The sequence below is a fragment of the Sander lucioperca genome, chromosome 15 (genome assembly GCF_008315115.2).
Source record: "Sander lucioperca isolate FBNREF2018 chromosome 15, SLUC_FBN_1.2, whole genome shotgun sequence".
Lineage (NCBI taxonomy): Eukaryota > Metazoa > Chordata > Actinopteri > Perciformes > Percidae > Sander > Sander lucioperca.
This window is the reverse complement of record NC_050187.1, coordinates 12,227,492-12,247,507: the sequence shown is the minus strand read 5'-3', so window position 1 is coordinate 12,247,507 and position 20,016 is coordinate 12,227,492. Positions and strand designations below refer to the sequence as shown.

General features: G+C 38.5%; 1 protein-coding gene across 7 annotated transcripts; it reads left to right on the top strand.

Moving 5' to 3' along the window:
- The first annotated feature begins 46 nt into the window (after positions 1–46).
- fam204a (family with sequence similarity 204 member A) lies at positions 47–19,462 on the top strand. Of its 7 annotated transcripts, none has more exons than XM_035992517.1 (7): positions 47–439; positions 681–756; positions 1,074–1,104; positions 1,743–1,845; positions 3,397–3,486; positions 17,542–17,651; positions 17,861–19,462. In XM_035992517.1, the coding sequence occupies exons 1-7, from the start codon at positions 200–202 to the stop codon at positions 17,910–17,912; spliced, it is 702 nt and encodes a 233-aa protein (XP_035848410.1). In that variant the 5' UTR covers positions 47–199; the 3' UTR covers positions 17,913–19,462. The 7 variants fall into 7 exon arrangements, with proteins under 7 accessions (XP_035848410.1, XP_031140115.1, XP_031140114.1 ...); XM_031284255.2 differs by having other exon boundaries at positions 1,740–1,845; XM_031284254.2 differs by having other exon boundaries at positions 1,071–1,104; positions 1,740–1,845.
- The last annotated feature ends 554 nt before the right edge of the window (positions 19,463–20,016 follow it).

Sequence of the window (20,016 nt, the reverse complement as noted above, 5' to 3'; positions counted from 1 at the left end):
TGATTGGATCATGTGCTCAACGTTGCTAGCTATCAGCCAATCGGTGTTCTCTCATTGGAAACGTCACAATGTTTACCCGGAAATGAGAACCTGCTCCAACAGCTGCTGTCAAACTCTATAATTTACCCATTTCTGACCGTTTTTTGTCTCACTAAATGATATATTACCGTATAATCTGACCGTAAAATACTGACTCAGAATGTACAGTGGACTCTTGCCCAAAGGTTTAACCGAAGGCGACCTCAGTCCAGATGACGAAGAGGATGATGTTGAGGAGAAAAGGGAGGTTGAGAATTGCGAGATCTCTGCTGAAAGGTTGAGCTCCGCCGGGGAAAACACAGGCTCAGTTGTGGAGGCACAGTCGACTCACACTGGCAGTGATGCAGACAGTGATTCCCTGACATGCAGTATGCCTGGTATATCACAGGAAATGTGGCAAGTATGTTGACTTGGTTAGCGTTCATTCTGTGAAATACAAGCCAGCTGTTTTGTACCTGTGGTATTGTTGTCTTAAGTGCTAATTCTTAAAGAAAACACGTTTACAATAACAGTTGCAATACATTTACAATTTAATGGAAATAAAAGGTTTAAAAAAAATATATATGTGTACAGCAGAGGTAAATAAAGGGTTGTGGTGCCCTGTGAATTCAGTTTGTGTGTGTGTTTTTAAGAAATTCCAGGATCTACGGAAAAAGAAGGACGAAATGAAGACAGTGAAGGTCCCCAGAAGAAGAAAAAGACGACGACTCAAGAAAGGTGTCCGTAATAATATAATGAAAATGTAATGCTTGTTGATGTTGAGCCACAATGGTTGCCTCTGTTAGTATGTATTCTGCCTAGTCCAGTGGGCAAAATTATTTGAATGTCTTTATGAAAAAAGGAGAGCAAAATACGTAATAATAATAATAACGCTCTCGTCTCACCCATATTACCTTTTAGGCCACCCTCTTAATACTGTATCAGAGCATCTTTATTGGCCCACCTATAGTTGAAGACTTCTGTATAGCTGATGCTAATTTGTATCAAAGTATCTTACAAACCTTTTTACCTGTGTCTCTTATGTCAATCAACAGGAACAGAGAGTGAGGAACCCATAGAGACAAGGTACTAAATTATGATGTCCAACCAGAGAAATGAATTGAACAGAAGATTCAGGTAGTTCTTCTTATGCAACTGTGGCAAATGTGTAGCGTGAAGTATGTGAATGCAGCCAAATCTTAGATGTTGACCAGCACTTTATCATGCAATGATAACATTATTTAACAGAAATACAAGCAGACATGTAATGGACATTGGACGATCTAACACAAACAAGTACGTTTACTGCGAAGCTGATTCTAACAACTAATTGACAGGAATAATCCAATGGCTAAAATTAAAAAAATATGGTATGCTTTAGAAAATGGCAGTATATGTGATTTCTAGTAAAGATGCAAGAATCAGAGATAATTTATAGTCAAGCAGTTATTTGCTAAGTCAGCAAATTATTACAAATTATACATATATGTCAGCAAGTTCTGAGCATCAACCAGTGTAGCATCATACAGTTGTGTTGAGGGAATGCTGATGAGGCAGAATGTGCCAACAGTGTTACCATGCTGTGTGATAGACACTCATCTAGACATATGGATCTGATTTCAGCATAGCGATGGAAATAGAGTAGGATGGACAGTAGTAGTTTGCCTTATCACAGTGCTGCGCTACATGTAATGAACATTAACACATATTTTCTCTGTCAGCAGAGAGCGTCAGGAGGATCGGGAGAAGCACTGGGATGAGCTTAAGCAGCATTTTGGTGTAAATGATCGATTTCATCCCCCTGCATGTTCCAAACCCCCACCGCAGGTAACAAAGACTCCTGCCTTCCAACTTATCTGCTGAGGTTTAATACTGTGTCAGTCGTAGCTGTTAGTAACACCTTCCCATCTTTTGTGTTTCCGTGCCACTGTATCCTCTCATTGTTTTATATGATATGACATATGGATTAGAAGAATCCTTACGCTAACTCACCCTGACACTGAGATGAATATTAAGGATTATGTTTAGCTACATTTAGTGATAAGATTAGGATGAATCTCCTTCTTGTGTGCTTGAGATTGAAGTGAAATGTAGGTTTTTCCTCCGTAAGAAACCTAATGAAAATCTGAATTTTGCCTGACAAAAGAAGAGAGGGTTAGAGCACCTGATACAGCCTCTGTGACTGCAGCTAGAACATTTAAATGAATGGTTAGATAATAAATGGGCATGTACCACTGCTGAGGAATTCATCATTGAAAGAAATTATAACTTTCTTTCATTCGGATACATTTCTGCACTTAAAAGATGAATGAACATTTTATGCAAAGGCTTGCAAATTGCCAATGAAGCAAAAATATTTGCAAGCACGATGAACATTATAGCTGACCCAGTGAATGGCAACTGTTCTCATTTCAATTTGAAATCCTTTTAATGATTATTTTGGAGTATTTTGTGCTTAATTTATCTCCGAGAAGCATAAAATTGAGTTTTTGCTGATTTTTAGCCTAATTTTGAATAGGGCAACTATGAAAGGATAAAAGAAATGATTAACCAGCTGAATGAAACAGAACTTGTCACATCAACATAATGAGGGGCTCCTTTATCCCTCAAATGCAGTTCCTTGTAATTAATATATCATTTTTTTTGTTGAAGAAAAGCTGTCATAGCAGCCAGATGTCATTAATTCATCTGCAAACAGCATTTCTTTAGTGACCTTTAAAACACGTTTCAAGGCTGATGGTCCGTCAGTTATAGTTTTGTTAGTACAATAGATACAATAGATGATAATTGAGATCACAAGTCAGGTTGTATCAGTGTCAGCTCCAGTTTATATGCAGAATAATAAACTATATAAAGCAAAATCAAGACCAAGCAACTAACAGAGCAAATTGTGATACTACTTCTGCGTTTTTAAGCCTGATGGTATCATCGGTGTACTTTTACAGTTGAGTCAAAGTTCTCAAACAATACATCAGAGGAGACACATTAAGAATTGCAGCCTCTTTCCAGTGTATTTCTTTTTGCATGATGACATTTTTGGGCGCTGAAGAAATCTGGTGCTCCGCTTCCTCAGATAGGCTCATCACAGCAGAACTGCCTTGCCATCAGTAACCGGGGGCCTCTCTGCACCCCCTTCTGCTTAGGCCTGTAATGGAAATGTGTAATTAAAGAGTCACATTTATGTTTGGTAATCTCCTGTAGCATTTCTAAGATTTCCCCACTAATATCCAATCAAAAAGGTTTTCATTTGTGAAGGGAAATCTACATATTTGTAGTAATGGCAATCATATTAAAAATAAGGCCCTGGGGACTTTTGAAGTTACTCTTTGATTTTTTTTTTTTTTCTTCAAAAAAATTTTTTTTTTCCCTCTTCTGCAGTCCGGCCTAGAAAAGAGCATAGAGAGGGCCATAGCTGAAGGGGACATTGCAAAAGCGGAGGAGATGAGCGACAGACTCGCCACTCGAGAGGTACGTTGTGCTGATAAGAGATCTTTGGGGTGCTCCCACTGTGACAAATCAGGCTAATGGATCCGTGGCCATTTCTGCTGGAAAGACATAGAGGAACAAAAACACACGCAGACACCCACCATTCAGTCCTGCAGCCCTTTTCCATTGAGTTAATGGAAAGCCCTCCCCTTAGTTTTGAAGTGCTGCAGTGTCTAAAGGACTTTTGGCTCTGCTTTTTAATGAAGGGTACATTGCTTTCAAGCCAACTGTTAAATCATTCTCCAGGTAAGAGTTTCATACCTTTGAAGTGTACATGTCTCTAAATGCAGTGCCTGAAGTTTTGTAACTAACCGCCTTGGCAGGCATCAAGGATCAAGTGGTTCGAAACTAATTTAGCATAAAATGTAGCCCACACACACACACATAATTGTGGTTAAAAAGACATACAGCTGCGATGGTACTTCTCCACTGGGGAAACTGCTGTATTTTTGAGCATCAAAGTAAAACTTCTTTGTTTCATGATGCATGTTGCTTACAGCATCCCATAAGCTTTTTCATTTTTTAATAATAGCAACACAAACATGTATGACACTGTAGGCTCAGATTTCATTGTCGGTTCTGGATTGCAATAGAGTTGCAACGTAGGCGGGACTCCTGGTTTAGAAAATATTTCTCAACATGGAAACCTAGGAGTCTCCCATATAGTGTAATGCTCCTAGTTTAGCATGGTAGACAGTTCTAAATACTACAATACCAATAAGCCTGTGTCGCTGATGCTATAGAGAAGCCAAAATTGACCAAGAATCAAAAAGTGAATTCATTTAAAGGAATAGTTCAGCATTTTGGGAAATATGCTTTTTCACTTTCTGGCAGAGAGATGAGAAAATAAATAACCACTCTTATGTCTGTACGCTGAATATAAAGCTAGAGGCAGCAGCCAGTTAGCTTAGTTTAGCATAAAGACATAGCTAGTCTGGCTTAACAAAATCTGTCTAACAAAACCTCAAAAGCTAACCAACTAACACTTTATATCTTATTTATTTAGTTTTTTTTAATCAAAGAACCAGATATTTCTGACACCAGACTAGATGTGTCACCCAAAAAGATAATATTCTGCAAGAAATCACAAAACTGAAGAACAGATCGTGTGTTTGCATGAGATTTCATTCCTGCCATTTTTTTTAATGATGTTAGTAAATCTTATAAACCTCACCCTTTTGAATAAATAAGTTGTCTCTAACAACAAGGGTCTATGTTTAAAAATGAAGAAAAAAAAAAGCAGTTGTACTATTCATTGAATTGGCATTACATGAGTGGCCCCGGTATCTCCAGTGTGTAATGGACATTAGTGTGCAGTATCAGAGCCCTTATACTCCCATCTTAACTGCTAGGAGAGTGGTCAAATATGGGGAAGTTAAATGAAAGCTCTTGTGAGTGGCACCTGCGCTGTGCTTTCAGAAAGCCTCTTAGAGCGCTGGTGGATTGGTTTTAGCCTGAGCCGAGGTTCTCGCCTCCCTGGCACCTGCCTCGCATCTTGCCAGAAGCGTGATGGGACGTGACAGCATTCTGGCATTCACAGCTCATTGTTTAGCAGCGATAACTTCATTTCATGGGAGTGGAGTCAATTGACTATTTTGAAATCCCCAAAACGTAGGAGACGTAAATTTCTTTATCCTTCACTTTTGAATACAAAGAAAGGCATTGCCGAACACATGGGGAGTATGAAGAGAAGTGGCAGCTAAAAGGCAAAAAGTTTGAAGGATTCTGAATCCGTTAGAAATTATTATATTATATCTTAAACGATGCAGCTTGTAATGCAGATAGCATTAAGACCGATGTTTGTTTACAGCACTCCTGTTCACTTTTGACAGGATACGCTGTGACAAACATTTAGAGGATCAATAATCCCCGCTGTGGCCAGAATCAATTTCAAGGTTATAATTGAGTGGCTCATTTGGTACGGAATGGCTTAGATGTTTAATTTGTTTACGGTCATAACACCAAGACATGATTGTGGCAGGCTTTTCACTGGAAGAATAGGAACAGGTTTTCTTTGCAAAAAATGCAAAAGCATTCCGACAGCTGTGAAGAACTAAAGAGGCCTGTTTGTCCCTCTAGGCATTGTTTTGTTAAGAAAACGCTGGTACATGTTGGATGACAGTGTTTCAGTGTATTTTCATCCTCAATCTAACGGTTTCCCACTTATCTCCTCTAAGCAAAGGGAAATGGGAGGAAGATAGAGAGCTTGCTGTCAGAATCCCCCCTTTTATAAGACGAAAATGTTTGTTTCTGCTGTTTTGAGCTCCCTCAAATCAATTAATGATTTTAATTTGCTCCACTTTCTTCTTTTTTAATCTGAACATTAAAAAAATTGGTTAAAAAAAAACAGTTTTGAAGGCTCCTTACAAATTCTGAGATGTGTGTTCTTTCATCTGTCAAACTTCTGAGACGTGCTACTCGGATATTGCAGGTTGAGGTTTTTTTATTCTCATTACTATTATAGTTTTTAAATATTTCCCAAGGCTGTGAGTCTTTGTTTTAGATGAATTCATAAAGACATGCTTCGCTTCTATGTAAAAGTAATAACGCCCCCGAAGATAGCGTTAAGAAATCACATCCCCTTTTAGGTAACAAAATATTGTCTACATTGCTTAGACAAAGCTCCCTAATGTATTCCTTTAAACTATGCAGATAGGGTTTCTTTTCTCTTGAAGATGTCTGTTGATCCTTCTCAGCCCGTTTAGATGTCTTTTCACAAGCCTTAGGAGACACAAAATGTAAAATGTAAAAACCTTCTCGCCTCTAAAGTAGTCGTCCTAGTAGTTCACTAGATCAAAAAGTGAAAGTCCTCAAATTAAGACGACTGGGGTTGCCATCCTTTGATTACTGCACATTATTTTACACAGCTGCAAGTTGCATATGGGCTAATTAATTCAGTAATTAGCATTACACGGAGTGACTGACACATATGGTATAAACGGCTCACAGCCTGACAGGAGGCTTGAAGCATCCAGCAGCTCATATTTGACAGATTGATTTTGCAGCTATTCCTTGTTAATGAGCCAGTGCAGAAAGCTGATAACTCATCAGGACTACAAAGCACAGTGGGGCATCCGATGTCATCTTAAGTGTAGTATGACCTTCAGGAAAATTTGTAATGTTTTGGTTCAGTACGTACACAAGACATAAGTACATAATCTCGTCTTTCTATTTCCTTAAAAAAAGTTTTACGGCTGTTTTGTAAAGCTGCAGTAGGTTCTGGGTAGCTCTGGTTAACTGTTAAACTGTTTAGGATTTAGATCCAGTAGAACCATATCTATACATTTTGGCTGAATTTTGATTATACCAAGTAATATACTGTACATATGCTGCTCTCTAGTATGCCCAAACACATGTAAATAGTCTGGCACCAGGCCATTTAGGAATATATACAATACATGACTTGCTATTTAATTCTTAACTCTAATGGCAATGTTTAACCATTTAATGCTTTAAAATGTCCTATACTTAAATCGTTATTTTATTGTAGTCAAAAATGTAATGTACTGTATCATCTTATTTTGTACATTGTACTTATTTTGTCTGTAAGCAAGTATGTTGTTCCTTAGAAAGACAGTGAATTGTTGATTCTATCACAGCATATCTTGCAACTAATGTAAAAAAAAACGTATTGAAACTTATTTTAGACAGGCATTAGACTTCAGGACAATTTCCCAAAGCATAGAATTACATTACAACATTTGAACTAGAAAAGCCTAGTCGTCAGCATAGAGAAAACAGTCACTATCAACTTCAGATTTAATATCGTTTAGGCCTACACATATTAGGAAGAGTAAAAGTCCTAGGATTGATCTTTGTGGAACTCCATACGTGACCACTCCTAGATCGGATAAGGTTCCATTCATACATGCATATACATGTTGAATATGATTACTTAGGTTTGATTTAAACCAACAAAGTGCTAGGTTATCGCACCTAATAGCCTCAAAATCATTGCTTCAAAGGAAATGATTTTCTGTCTTTTGAAAGTCAATCAGAACAATGTGATTTTCTGGTCTTCATTCAGTGCTGTACCCTAAATCAAGATGACTGCTACTGTACTTTGCACAGTACTTTCTTTGTTACGCAAATTAACCCTCTCATTGTAGTATTTCATACAACATAATCCTTGCAACAAATAATTACTCCCTCATTCTTTTTTCTCTTTCTATAACAGAGCCACTGAGGTCTTTTGAAATTGTCAGGAGCTGTACTTTATATATAGTAAGTGGGCATATTTCACCACAAAAGACTGTCACGCCATGTTAGAGCTTACAGTTTCCCCATAGCACTCATCACAGCTATTAAAGTGGCATTACCACTTCAAAACAGAAACTCTTTTAGTCTGTAACAATAGGGGGTGTCAAGTCCATTTCATTACTTCCAGGAGCTAAAGAATATGAAAAATAAAAATAGTTGCATGGCTGCTGGCCCCTCCTGAATCAACAGGAAAGAAGCAGGCTTGCAGATGGCATATAGAGAAATGTGTTCTAAAAGGCAGCTTTTATTTTCAGTCTATGCAGTGCAAAACAGCTAGGTGCTATCAAGGATCAGAATAATTCAGACATACCTGGTGTTCAACTTTTCAGACAGTTTTATAATGTAAGGATCGCCGTGTCTTATCTAGTTGGAGCTGTAAAGTTACACATTTTCCACCGTGCTGGTGCAGTCCCTCTCACAGCAGTCAGTTAGAAATGGGCCCTCTCTCAGATTATTAACTAAAGGTGTTGAAATTAATCAAATAATCGATGCATCAAATCGTGGACATGGACGATGCTGCATCGATAATGCAACATACAATACAATTTAATGTAGGCCAAACAACATTTCTGTTTACATATTATGTTATGTTTTGCACATTCAGGAAGTGCCATGTGGTCAGTGCTGTAGTTTTATGTATCCAATTTATTTAGTATTAGAGCACTGTAGAATGTTTTGTTTTTGAAGCTTGAAAAGCTATGAATTAAATATCCTATATGGCTTTATCGATATCGAATCGCTGACATGATAATCGTAATCGAATCGGGAGATCAGTGAAGATTCACACCTCTATTATTAACTCAAATGATGATCAAATGTATTACAATCTAGTGGATGTGTACTGCAATAAGGTGACCTCATAGTTTCTTCATAGAGCCTTGATTCACTGGCTACCATTTCCATCTAATAACACAGTCACTGGCTGTAATCCCAACACATTCTTAGTCCCAACTAGTCACATACGGCCGCTTGGACAGGACCCCTTGGCGTTAGGTTTATAACGCTCTGGGTAACCCTTTGGTGTCATTTTTCCAACGTGCAGGGTTGGGTTAGGAAACAAAACTACTTGGTAGGGCTGAACGATTTTTGAAAATAATCTAATTGCGATTTTTTCCCCAAATATTGCGATTTCGATTTGATTATTTTTTTAAGCTCTTTGTCTTCAACAAAGAATAATATAATAATGTATAGTATGAACACACAATTACACACTAGACTGTTAAATAAGTAAAAATATAGTACACACACACACACACACGTAATTTTTTACAGTGTTGAGAGGATCTGCCTCCAGCCCCTCCCCCTCATGAAGTTGCTGCCGTGTGCATTTGTTCAGAGAGGCTATCGTTGCGTTAGCTAGTTGCTGGTGTTCTTACCGTGGGATTAACTGTACTAATAAAACTGTTGAAACACCGCGGCCACGCTGTTGTGAAAGCTCCCCGAACGTCATTTATCAGTCTGGTTGTTACCCCTCTCAGTGACAGCTCCTCCACTCATATCTTTATAACGGAGCTAACCGCTAATCAGAGCTAATCGTTGCCAACCGAGCCTTGAGTTCTGTGTGCCTGTATCCATTAACTGCATGTATAGACTCAAGCCCGAATAAAACCCTTCATTTTATTAAAATGGCTGTAAAAGTTTTAAACTACAACTCAGAGTTGTTTGAATGACAGAAATCAGCTCAAGGTACAGTGTAGCGTTAGCATGCTAGTTGATGCTTTCTCTACGGAGTACAGACTGATTGCTCTCGTGAGTCATGTGATCAAATCGCAGCCTTTGCGATTAGGAAATCGCGTTTTAACATATCGCGATATTATCGAAAATGCAATTAATCGTTCAGCCCTACTACTTGGTTAGGTTTAGGAAAATAATGTGGTTTGGGTTCAAATAAAGTAATTAAAAAAATAAAGTAGGCTGGTTACGTAACTTATGTACGTGACGTTTGTTAAGTATGTTAATTACGTAGGTTACAATAAGTCAACGTTGACTTTTGGTTTCACACGGGACACGACCAGAAGTGTTTGTATGACCCATCCCCACCGCTTACAGGGATTTTGTCGCTCTTCATACTACGCCTTTGCGCACTTGAAAGCTCGGTGCATCTGATAAAGAAGCTAAAAGGTGCCTTGTGCATCGGTATCAGACGCTAAGGGACACTGACCAAACTGCCATATTTGACAAGTTGGGAGTGAGAATGGGTTGGTAATCCAGTTCAGGTCTCATCAGGTTCACTGACCTTTCCTATCCAGCCCAGTAGTTTCCAGTAGTGTTATGAATGAAACGGTTTACCTCTTTTTCTACTGTAGTAGAGATGTGTTCACTATTGAGGTAAAAGAACACACTGAAGGACAATAAAGTTAACAGACTGTGGCCAATGCTCCACTCTTGTCCGAAGTGCGGTCAAAACGCCACTTTTCAGCATACCGCTCTGGATATGATTACATGCACTCACTGTAAATGTTTTTGCACACATACTGCATACATGTCAAAAGCACCTTCCTCAGAGAAACATGTTTAAGATGTCTGGCTTATTATATATTATATTGCTTCAGCACAGCAACATCTTACATGAATCGAAAACTTTGTTGTGAGAAGTCTTGACAATTTCAATCATCATTTCTAAGAAACCCAATAATGCTCTTGTCAGAGAAGAGAGACAAAGTGTAAAAGGCAGAGACACTTTCTGATGCTTTTTTGTCTTTCTTGTTTTGGGCATTGTTCGCAAAACAAAATAGTGAATAAATGGTATATTATAGTATAAAATCATACGCGTTTGTGTTGAGTTGTGCATAGTATTACTGGTCTTTCAGTGCCTGTGTTGTGTTGGATTGTTAACTGATGCCTGAAAGCCTCTGGGTCAACAACCCTAATCTAGCCTCATTTTTGACCAGTGGCTTCCTGTACTCTGGATGACCTCTCTTTAGACCCTGTTTTGAGCATGATTAACCTGATCAGTTTAAACTGTTTGAGAAGTGCTCCCTCCTAATAGTTAGATCACTTAATATACAATAATGAACATAATGAATATGTATTAACTCGAGCCATTTATGGTTTCTGTAGTGTTTGAACTTGCGGATGGTTATAATATCCCTCATTATGTTCCAGCTCGTATTTCAATAGAAGCAGCAGCTGAAAGTAAAGGCCCACTGTCCTTGAAATCTACCCTTTGGAAAGCCTCGCCTAAATGCTGTGAAACAAAGGTGTCGCGGCGTTTTGTCGGAGGAGACACGGTGACTTAGTTGAAACAAAGAGCTGAACTAAGAGTGTTTCATGATATTTATGTTATTTAGCACCTTTTTTTTTTTACTTCTCACCACCTTCTCCCTGCCATGCCCCGTGTTTGTAATCAAAAAAATTAATGAGCAGCGCTTTTGTGGAAAGCGGCTTTATCAGATTTTGACTTCCCCCGCCCCACATCAAAGTAGGAGGCTGACTGTCTCCCCTGCAGTCCCCCACCCCCCCGGTAACCCCAAAGAGAGTTTAGGGAAACTCTCCCCTTTGTTCATTTTTCCTACAGCATAAGCAATTTATCACTGAATGAACTTTTATTGTATCTCTGGATGATTCACATTAAATTTTCGCCCATTAATTTTGAAATGGGTACTAAGCTTTTATCAAATGCCTGGGAATCTCATTTGGATTATTGTATTTCATTAATTACTTGATAGACAAAGCATACTTTTCAATGTAGATTTGTGTGCTGTTTAATTAATTAGCATGTTTTCTCTTTTAATTAAAGCCTTCTTTTTTTTAAATAAAGCCCACAGCAAAACACATATATAATTTGTTTGTAATTAGGCCTTAATTGGTGGTAGTGGAAGCTTAGCACCCTCGGTTTCTTTTTTCATGATTGCCATTTTATTGCCAGTCACTCATTAATTAAACTGTTTTTTCTAATTAGCTAATAAAACTGTTGATGGCATGTTATTGTAAGTGTGAGTTCAAAGCTTGCTAATAAGCCTACCGTACTCAGAAGAAGCGAGATAATGGAATGTGCACAAAGCAGGCGAACTTTAGAGATTTAGTTTTTGTGTCTACTCCCTGAAGATGACATGTCATGTGCATCTAGCATCAGATTACTAATAGAGAAAAATGTAGACATGGCTGTTCTACTGTGCCTTCCCTGGAGTGGCTTTCTTTTTGCTTGTCATTTTGTTTTGTTGGTCAAAGTGGAGGCAAGATTATACAAAACACATGAAACAGTGTGGGAATGTAGCTACTGTACATGGAGGTGCATGCTGTGATAGTTGGACTTAGCATTGCAATGGAAATAATGCTTTCATGTTAGTCCTTGTTTAACAGTGATTTTGTTGTTGCCGCCTATATTGTCGAGTATTAAGGTAGTTGAAGTAATTCAGAGAAATATAAGTTACCATTAAACTCCTAAGCAGAGCTGCAATGATTAGTTGCGTGATTAATAAATCAACTGAGCAGTGTTCGGATGTAACTAAGTACATTTACTAAAGTGCATACTTTACTACAAATGTGAAGTACTTTTATTGTGCACATTTCTCTGAAATGTTCCAGTTGATTATTTCATTTCATGCCACTTTTTGCTCCACTACATTTATTTACAGCTCTAGTTACTAGTTACTTCACATATTAATATTTCACATGCAAAACGTATGCATATGATGGTCCTATAACATATGATGCCATACATCAACATATAAACTGCCCAGTAGTATATTTGAGCTGACACAATTAGTTGATTAGTCGGTCGACAGAAAATAAATCTGAAACTATTTTGATGCCAAACATTTCATGGTTCCAGCTTCTTAAATGTAATATGAGGAGTTGCTCCTTTCCCATATCCTAAATTGTCAAACAACGGATTTGGACTATTGGTTGGACAAAACATGCAATTTTAAAAATGTCATATTTTGTCTCTAGGGAATTTGAATGGGCATTTCTCACTATTTAGTTAAGCAATTAATGGAGAAAACAATGAGTAGACTAATCAGTAATGAGAATCATTAGTTGAAACCCTATATACAATAGTTAAAAATGAGCCTAACCAACTACAACAGTAAAGTGCTGCTTCAGGAAGAATAATCTAAAGATACAAGATATAATAGTATGACACTCACAGGGGGCATTTTTATGCATTGAGTACTTTTAAGTACTTTGTCTACTACATTTTTGCTAATAATTCTCATGTACGTTTCGTTAAGTAACATTTTCAATGCAGGACTTCTGCACGTAATGGAGTATTTTTCACAGCGTGGTTTTGCTGTTTTTACTTAAGTAAAGAATCTTGATATTTCCTCCACCACTGCGATCAGCAACTATTTTGATAATCGTTTTAGAGATTAAGGATTCTTTTAACCCTTGAGGTTATGGTGTGAATCACATCTATTGTCTTATGCAAAACCTGGAACTGGTTGATTTGCATTTTTTGTTTGTCTACTCCAGTCTATTACTTCACTAAGTGAATGAAACTTTGTCTTCCTTTCTTTTGTAATGCGATATGGGTGGTATTGATTGACCTCTTGATCTCTGCAACACTGAGGCTTTGCGGACAGAAACACATTTTTCTTCCCGCTCCGCCTCAGTTCGGAGAAATTATGCTGAAATAACACACAAGCTGCCTCATCTGATATTCATTCCTTTCTTATATAGCCCTGCTTTTCCAAAGTTGACTAAGGCCACATTATTTAGGCATTAAGGTAGTGTGATAAGGGAATTAGGCTGGTCATTAATCGTTTACACGTCAAATGCAGCAGAGCAGCTCGGGGAGGTGATTTAGCGAGGCAAAGCCATATAGCCCTTGTTAATCCACCTCTCACACGTTTTAATTGGAAGAGGCTTCCTGGATAGGAAATTTATGAATGGGTTTAAGGCCATTTCTTCCTTAAAGCCATCATTTATTTCTTATTGTTAGTAGGAGCTTTAACACTTTATCCACATGGAGATGTATTTTTCTCATCTTTCATTGAGCTATTGTCTTTTTCCACTTGCTGTTTAATTGCCACAGTGTGTTTTGTGAGCCCTGTGCTGCTCATAAAGACTTCCTAATGCTTCTTTTATTTATCAAACACCTCAGAAATGATGCAATAGAACAGACACACAAATGAAAACAGAGTGTGAAACTGTCATTAAGATAGACTTGGTTTCTGTATGGCTTATACAGCAGCAATGCAGTGTTGTTTTTTTTTTTAAATTCTATTCAGGCCCCATGTTTGGGTCTCCACTTGAATCTCCATGACGACCCAAACATGAATGAACAGAAAACAGTACTATTGACTTAACCCTCCTAGTGGCCTTAAGCTGCTGCTGCTGCTGCTGCTGCTGCTGCAATGCCAGCATTGTGCATGATGATTTTTTTTTTTGCTCTCAAATCTTCCAAAGGTCAGAGTATTAATCCTCTGAATAAACCTTGTTTTTATCAGGGCTGTGCCCAGGCCACACAAGAGAGAGGCACAAGGCACAGAAACATGGCTGTGATGGACAACTAATTGTATATTAATATGTGGTGGAGTGAGAAGAATTGCCTTTTAGGAGCCACATAAACAAAGAATGCAGGAGGTTTTCCTGTCTCCTGCTTTTATTCCAGCTTTGTACTTTCATTCTTATTTTTCGCCAGCCTCTGATGTGAAAGGATTTGGCACTAAGATGCACACAAGGGGAGGGGGAAAAAAATCCTGAAAAGTGGATCAAAAAAGTAAATGAAAAATAATGTCATATTACTGAAAATATGAGAGGCTAATTTGTGCCGACTTTTTGCTAATTTTGTTCTTGCCACAGAAAGAGGAGCCGTCACCTGCTCGGCGCCACAGCGCTGACAGTGCCAGTGATCCATGAAATAAGCTGCCGCTGGCTTTGTTCAGATAAGAATGAACAAATCTGCACAATGTACTGCTCTCGGAATCTCATTTTCATACTTGCATGCAGGCTAAAAGAAATAAGCTGTTTGCAGGCTTGATTAATCAGACATTTGAGGGTTTTTTTTTTTTTTTTTTTGTCTCTTTGATCTGTTCTGTCTCCTAGGTAACTTGGGTGACATTAATGTTGAGCCCTAGTAAAGACAATCAGGGATTGTTGACTTAACTGATAAAAAGGGAAAAGAATTAAAGACCTTTAATGCTTTAAATATAGTAAATGCTATGTTGTGAATTTAAAAGAGGGGCATGGAAGTGGGTTTTAATTTTGCTTTTGGAATGTTTGGGAAGGCGTGTTTTCAAGACCTTTTAGCATTGCAAATGCAACCCCACAGGAGATCAGGGTAATGTGGGTAATCCTGGTGTAGGAAAAAAAACAGGAAAAATCTCTGTCTGTAAATCTCCAAATGGAACCATTTAGCATCATGCAGTTTTATTTGGTTTGCTCCCAGACTGAGAGTGTGTGTGTGTGTGTGTGTGTGTGTGTGTGGGGCAGGAGCTGTTCTCCAATTTGCCAACAATAAAATAAACATCTGATTTATAATCTCTGCGTGCATCGCAGACACTCAAAAGCATTGGTCACTCACACCACCCCATCAAGGAGCAGGGGAAACCCTGGTGTGACTTTATCTGCTCGCAAATCTCCTGCAAATGTAAGAGCAATCACCCGTTATAACTCTCTTTAAGAGGGGGAAAACATGATTTGAGGAATTAAAAACCTATAAAATGGCAAAGCGCTGGAGAACTGTCATAGTATGTACGCTTCAGGTTATGCAGACGCTTTCACAAATCTTCCAGTGACTGTATAGCTGAATGCCTTGAGGGCCCAGCCGGAGCCCAGTACTTGCAGCCAGCCGAAGCCCTTATCTTAAATCCAAGCAAAGTACCATTAATCTTTTTGAAAGACCTTTATGGCTTTTAATGTATCCCAAATTAGAACATTTTACACCCTTGGTTCCTGAAATGTGGTGATAAAAAGCCTTTAGAGTTTAATTTTTCCTGCCTGCTCGCTCTGACCTGCTTAATCCCAGCATGCATTAGGAGATATTTTAGTTTCAGTCTTTCTAATAAAGTTTATCCCACTTAATTATAATTGAAACATTTTTTTTTTCCAGCAGGTCTTTTTTTTTTCTTCTTCTTCTTTTTTTTTTTTTTTTTCAAGTGGCGCAGTGGTGGCACATTTCTTCATTACCTTAAGACTCTCCTCCCCCCCCCCCAGATTGTACTCTGAATATTACAGAGAATTACCCAAAGGTTTGGTGAAATTGTTCCAAGTTGTTTATCAAAGTTTTCCTTTGCTTGAATAACAAACCTATCTCAGGAGTGACAGAGGAGGCAGGATTTTTCTCTTTGTTTCCCGTGCTTCTGTGTGACTGGGGTTATTGGGATTATTCTGCTTCACAATACATACGTCTTCCCTGGGATTTGAATGTTTGCCTCTTGCAGTCACGGTCATTCTCTTCACTTGTCATTTCAGGGACTGCCTGCAGTACTCCAAACAGAAAGAAAAGTCTCTTTTACACTGGTGATCAGTGAAAAATGCCAGTGCAACGTTTTTGAGACTCAGGGGAAAAAAAGGCCAAATGCGGAGCATTTTTTTCTCATTGTTTATTTATTCCCTTATTTTATTTGCACATTAAACAAGAAAAAAAGAATTCATCAAAAGGAAACAATGCACAGGAGAGACTATAAGCCAGGAGCTTAAAATATGACTTCCTCTTAAAACACCTCAAACAAAAGGCAAAATAGATTAGAATCATTTTAATAAAACTGTGCTCTTGTAATTCATGAAGCTATGGGGCATCTGTACACATACACATTGTAGAGCCCTGTCATTTATACTGTATCTCTTTACCTTTACTTTTCATTGACTATTGCCCAATGTGTTATGTGTTGCAGATTATAAACGGCTTGTAGGGCTGAATTTTTCAAGAAAAACACAAGAAGTACTTCTCAAATACTGGTTGTTTTCATTATTGATTAATCTGCCAATTATTTTCCTTAAATTAATTGTTTGGTCTAAAAAATGGCGCTTAAAATGCCCATTACGTTTTTCCAGAGCCCAAGGTGACGTCTTTAAATTGATTGTTTTGACTGACCAACAGTCCCAAACCCACAGATATTCAATTTACTATCAAAGAATACGAAGAAAACCAGCAAATATTGATATTTGACAAAGACGGAATCAGTGACTTAATGGCCTAAACGAATCGATCATCAGCATATTCTGTTAACTTGGGAAAGCGACTAATTGTTTCAGCTTTAACGTCAGTTTCAGAAACAGGAAACGTAAATTTAACAATAACAATTCAAAAGAACACATCATAAACCCCCCGATGTCTTAACGAGAGGAATAGCTTGTCATATAACTGCAGTTGAAGAATAACGAGCTAACAAACTGAACTTCTCAGTTTTTCGAGATACTGTGACCACAAAGCCAAAAAATACACTTACTTAGTACATCATTATATGTTCATTACACATACTAAAATGTCCTGATATTACTCTTCACCTGTTTTACGTTTTATTTATATTTCCACATGCTGCTGCTTCATCTTGTTGCATCCTGTTTAACTTATCGATGTTGGTATACACAATGTGCAAATGTTTCTCTGCTTTTGTAAATTGTTGGACATTTACTTTCTGTGACATACTATACGCTCTCAGCAGTCTGCATGTAAAATGTGTTCAGTCGTAGGGTAGCAGGACAGCATTGATGTGTCGTTGAGCTCAGTAAGTGTTGTGCTGTGGTGTTGAGGAGGCAGCAGCAGCAGCACAGGGAAGCAGAGACACTGACGACAAGCCACCCTGACACATCAGTCAGAAAAGCTTTTTCTCGCCACAGACTGATTTCCATTCTCTAATGGGCCTCTCTCCTCTGTCTGCCTCTAAATAGCTGGCTGTGAAAATCGCTCAAGCCGCTGATTGCCGTGACTTTGTGCAACGCAAACAGGAAGAGGAGGCTTTGAGGGCAGCGCAGAAAAGGAAGAACCAAATAGCCTGGGGGTAGGACGTCTCTCTCTGTCCTCGTGTTTATGTTTGCCATCATATCTGCCATGTGTGACACTCGGGGCTCAAGTACAGTCAAGATAGAGCTACTGAAACCGGCATCAGCTGGACTTGTGAATGATAACTCACGCAGAGATTGAAGTTGACAGCTAGAATGTATTCATAAAGGGTTCAGTCATTTAATGTTTTTTTTTTCTGTGTTTCAGGTTTGAGGCTAAAAGACGATGGGAAACCAAAAGCAACATGGGCTTCATGTGACAAACACGGAGGAAAAGGAGAACGACTTGGGTTTTTTTGAAGTTAATTGGATAAAAGTAGTGTTTTTAATGGCGGGCTGATCCTGTTTCTTTTTATACTCTTTGTATATTTTGAAGACTTCTCAACAGCAGAGTGTGAGGGGCGGGGGGGAGGAAAGGAAAAACCAATCCAAAGAGTACAAGAGAGAGAAAAAATGATGGAGCATTCAAATTAATTCCTAAGGCGCCCATTGGTGTCTGCATTGTGTTATTTTTCATTACATTTCAGTGATTTTAGCGTTCTGGCCTCTTTTTTTTCATCACCCCCCCCCCCTCAAATTAAATCTGGTGTACATTACTGGATGATTCGTTTATTTATTGCTGTAAAGTGGGTTAATCATGAAGGCGCTCTTTTCTTCTTCTGAGGAAGAGAAAGGAAAGATTAGGGCCCTAATGCAATGTACAGGATAATGTGCGATAGGATTTGGGAGAAGAAAATGAAATTTGGCTGCTGTAAACAGTTGTGAGCAGTTGTAAACAGGGAAGTTGAGCGAACGTTTTGGGGGTGGGGAGATTGGGGGGGTGAACATGAAACAGAGGCTTTGCTGTTGTCCCTCACCCATGCTGGGAGACATGCTATTGTTTCTCAGCCCGAACAAGAGGCACGCGCTGTTTCTCCAAGCCTACACTCGCCGCCCATTGTGTGATGAGCTCTCTTCAGCATCTGTAAACTCGATTCCTCTCGCTTTTACTTTGATCTTTTTTGGATCTGCAGCGTTTTCTTTCGCAGCTTCCTCGCGCGTCTCCAATGCTCATCCAGATTCCAGGAAGTGTTAATTGCAAACAGCACGCAAAAAAAAAAAAAAAAAAAAAAAAAGCATGATAATTACTTTTATTCATAATGCTTGCTTATATATATTTTTTTCAACCATAGAAAATGATTGCTTTGCTTCAAGGTAATGAGAATTCAAATTAATCCCACCTAAGTTGTTTGCATTTCCCATATTTGGGCACTTTGTCCCTTGGTGAGGAGCAGTACTCTCTTACCTCTGCTGTGTAGGCTGAAACAGGACGAGGAAAAATGAACCGAACTTCAGAAATAAAAACGTTGTAGGCAATTATTATACAAAACACCTGAGCTGAAGAAATCTACATATGAGATACGTGTTTAAAAACAACAAAAACAATTGCTGAAATTTGAAAAATCGAGCTTTCCGTATCATTTTACATCCAAGCCAATCACACGACTGTGTGTCTAAGAAGCTGTCAGTTGGTGAGAATTGGTGCTAATTAAACTATTAATTATCTCTGTAATGAGGCGCGAGTTAAAACTGTGTTAAGCACATCAAAGTACAACATGGGATTTCTTCACTTTGATGACTGCTATGAAAAATACATCTTGACTGAGGAGAGAGGAAACATCACAGATGCTTTATTAACGAGACAAAAAGTAGTCATATTTTGGAGCCTTCAAAAGCTTTGGATAACTCCTCCAGAACAACGTGACGGTTTAATAGTCCGTTTTATTTAAAGGTGTGATTATTGCATATTTCAACATTGCACAACTTCTCAGAAATAAGAACTTTTCAAGAAGGTTATATCCGGTATTAGATTTCTCAAGATCTTGCATTCAAAACAAATGGCAAATGTGAATGTGTTTTCCATTATGTAAAAGCCATGTACTGTAGCCATTTTTTTTTTTAAAGCCAGTAGCTGTCAGTGAACATGGCCAGCGCTGATCCAAGAGCACCGCGGCGCCGTATCAATAGCATCTCACTTTATTAATCTCTTGGAACACAGGGTAATGCCTTGAGCAGAGATGATACTGCTTTTAAGCTGGAAAATCCACTTTCCCCTCTCGTCGTGCTGAGGAGCTGTTTTCTACAGTCTGCTCCTGGAGGCCAATCTTAGCCCCTGACCTAGGCTGATTTGTTGTGAAATGCGGAGACAAATTCCTTGGGCACATGTCGAACCACTTCTAGGAAAAGTGTTTGTTGTGTAGTGTGTGGGGGTGTGGAGAGAAGAAAAAAAACAACAGCAACAATCCCATTAAATGGTTGGAAAGCTACTGTAGTATGAAAGGGAACACATGTTGCCGGTAACACGACATCGGCACTATCACTTTC